The sequence below is a fragment of the Colobus angolensis genome, unplaced genomic scaffold (genome assembly GCF_000951035.1).
Source record: "Colobus angolensis palliatus isolate OR3802 unplaced genomic scaffold, Cang.pa_1.0 Scaffold12, whole genome shotgun sequence".
In the NCBI taxonomy this organism is placed as follows: domain Eukaryota; kingdom Metazoa; phylum Chordata; class Mammalia; order Primates; family Cercopithecidae; genus Colobus; species Colobus angolensis.
This window is the reverse complement of record NW_012113141.1, coordinates 6,572,098-6,573,948: the sequence shown is the minus strand read 5'-3', so window position 1 is coordinate 6,573,948 and position 1,851 is coordinate 6,572,098. Positions and strand designations below refer to the sequence as shown.

Genomic DNA, 1,851 nt, shown 5'->3' with positions numbered 1-1,851 from the left:
GCCTCAGCCTCCCGAGTAGCTGAGATTACAGGCGTGCGCCACCATGCCTGGCTAATTTTTTTTTCGTATTTTTAGTAGAGACGGGGTTTCTTCATGTTAGTCAGGCTGGTCTTGAACTCCTGACCTCAGGTGATCTGCCCACCTTGGCCTCCCAAAGTGCTGGGATTACAGGCGTGAGCCACAATGCCTGGCCATGTAAATTTTAATATATTTTTTAAAAAATTTAACCATGTGAATGTATAACCTATTTTTAAAAATAAAATTTAAAAAAGTGTTGCAGGCCGGGCATGGTGGCTCACACCTGTAACCCCAGCACTTTGGGAGGCTGAGGCAAGCGGATCACTTGAGGTCGGGAGTTTGAGACCAGCCTGGGCAACATGGCAAAACCCTGTCTCTACTAAAATTACAAAAATTAGCCGGGCATGGTGGTAGGCACTTGTAATCCCAGCTATTCGGGAGGCTGAAGCAGGAGAATCACCTGAAGACAGGAGGTGGAGGTTGAAGTGAGCCGAGGTCATACCACTGCACTCTAGCCTGGGTGACAGAGCCAGACTCTGTCTCAAAAATAAAAAAAAAAGTGATGCAAATGAGGCAGAAATAATTATCTTTTCAGGCCCAAATAACACCTCCGACATGAAGGCTTTTCTAATCTCAGCTATATGTTTTTTTTTCTTTTGGAACCCTATAGTACTTTCTATATTTTCATATTTTTGTCTAATATTTCTTTATGTAAATTGCTTATCTTCTCTCCTTATCTCTACTTTCAACTGCTCCTTACAATCTTTTGTCTCCTTTAGTGCTTAATGTTATCTTAAACATTTTGCTTTCTTATAGCCATCTGCACATAGTACCTATTCAAATATTTACTAAGATGAAAAGGAAAATGTATTAGAATAAAACTGTTCTGGTTACTAGCAGATATGTGCTTTTTGAATGCAAAATTGGAAATTTTCTTGCATTAGGATTGAAGACAATGATGGTGAATTCTTGTTAATAGAAGCTGCTGACTTTCTCCCTAAATGGTTGGATCCTGATAATAGCACCAATAGGGTAAGTATACCCAAGTTTAGAAAATTTGTAGAGATGAAATCGTGCTGCATTACATTCATATGTACCTACAGTTTGCCAGTGCCCGCTATGAAAATTAAAATGTACCATTTGCAGGTATTTTTCCACCATGGAGAATTGTGTATTATTCCTGCACCAAGAACACCTGGAGCAGAATCTTGGTTACCCACCACACCCCCAACAATTCCACAAGCATTGAATATAATCGCAGCACATCCAGAAAAAATACTTGCTTCAGAATCTATACGAGCTGCTGTGAGTAGGCGCATCAGAGGGTAAGAAAAATATCACTTACATTGCTAATTAAAGGAACCTTTTGGTTTCGTGTAGTTCAGTCTTTCTTTGATTTTTGTTTGTTTTCCTTAAAGCTCTGTTGGAGCTGATCAGTCTTTCTTTGACTGTAAAATATCTTTCACCTAGATTAATGCTAATTTTCATTGTGTCTTCATTCCTCTTTATGGAATAGACTAATAAATTAAACTTGGAGATTTTAAAATCAGGAAACAGATACATCTTTAAATTCCCATTCAGAAGTGTTACAATCTTGTCCCAATATTTTTGCATTTATACACCTTAGATATTGTGGCTAAGTATTAGCTATATCCATGGGTAAAAAATTTGAGACCTTTAAAAATAGAAACTTCCTGGACCTGGAGCGGTGGCTCACGCCTGTAATCCCAGCACTTTGGGAGGCTGAGTGGAGGGCAGATCATGAGGTCAGGAGTTCAAGACCAGCCTGGCCAACATAATGAAATCCTGTCTCTACTAAAAAAAAAAAAAAAA

The 1,851-nt window shown here is 38.8% G+C and overlaps 1 protein-coding gene across 1 annotated transcript in view; it reads left to right on the top strand.

Annotated features, from left to right (window-relative positions):
- ECD (ecdysoneless homolog (Drosophila)) overlaps window positions 1–1,851 on the top strand; it is a 37,519-nt gene that overhangs the window by 10,749 nt on the left and 24,919 nt on the right. Inside the window, exons 4-5 of the mRNA XM_011929579.1 lie at window positions 963–1,050; window positions 1,165–1,343. Of these exons, the coding sequence (XP_011784969.1) occupies window positions 963–1,050; window positions 1,165–1,343 (267 nt within the window). The remainder of the gene's footprint in view (window positions 1–962; window positions 1,051–1,164; window positions 1,344–1,851) is intronic.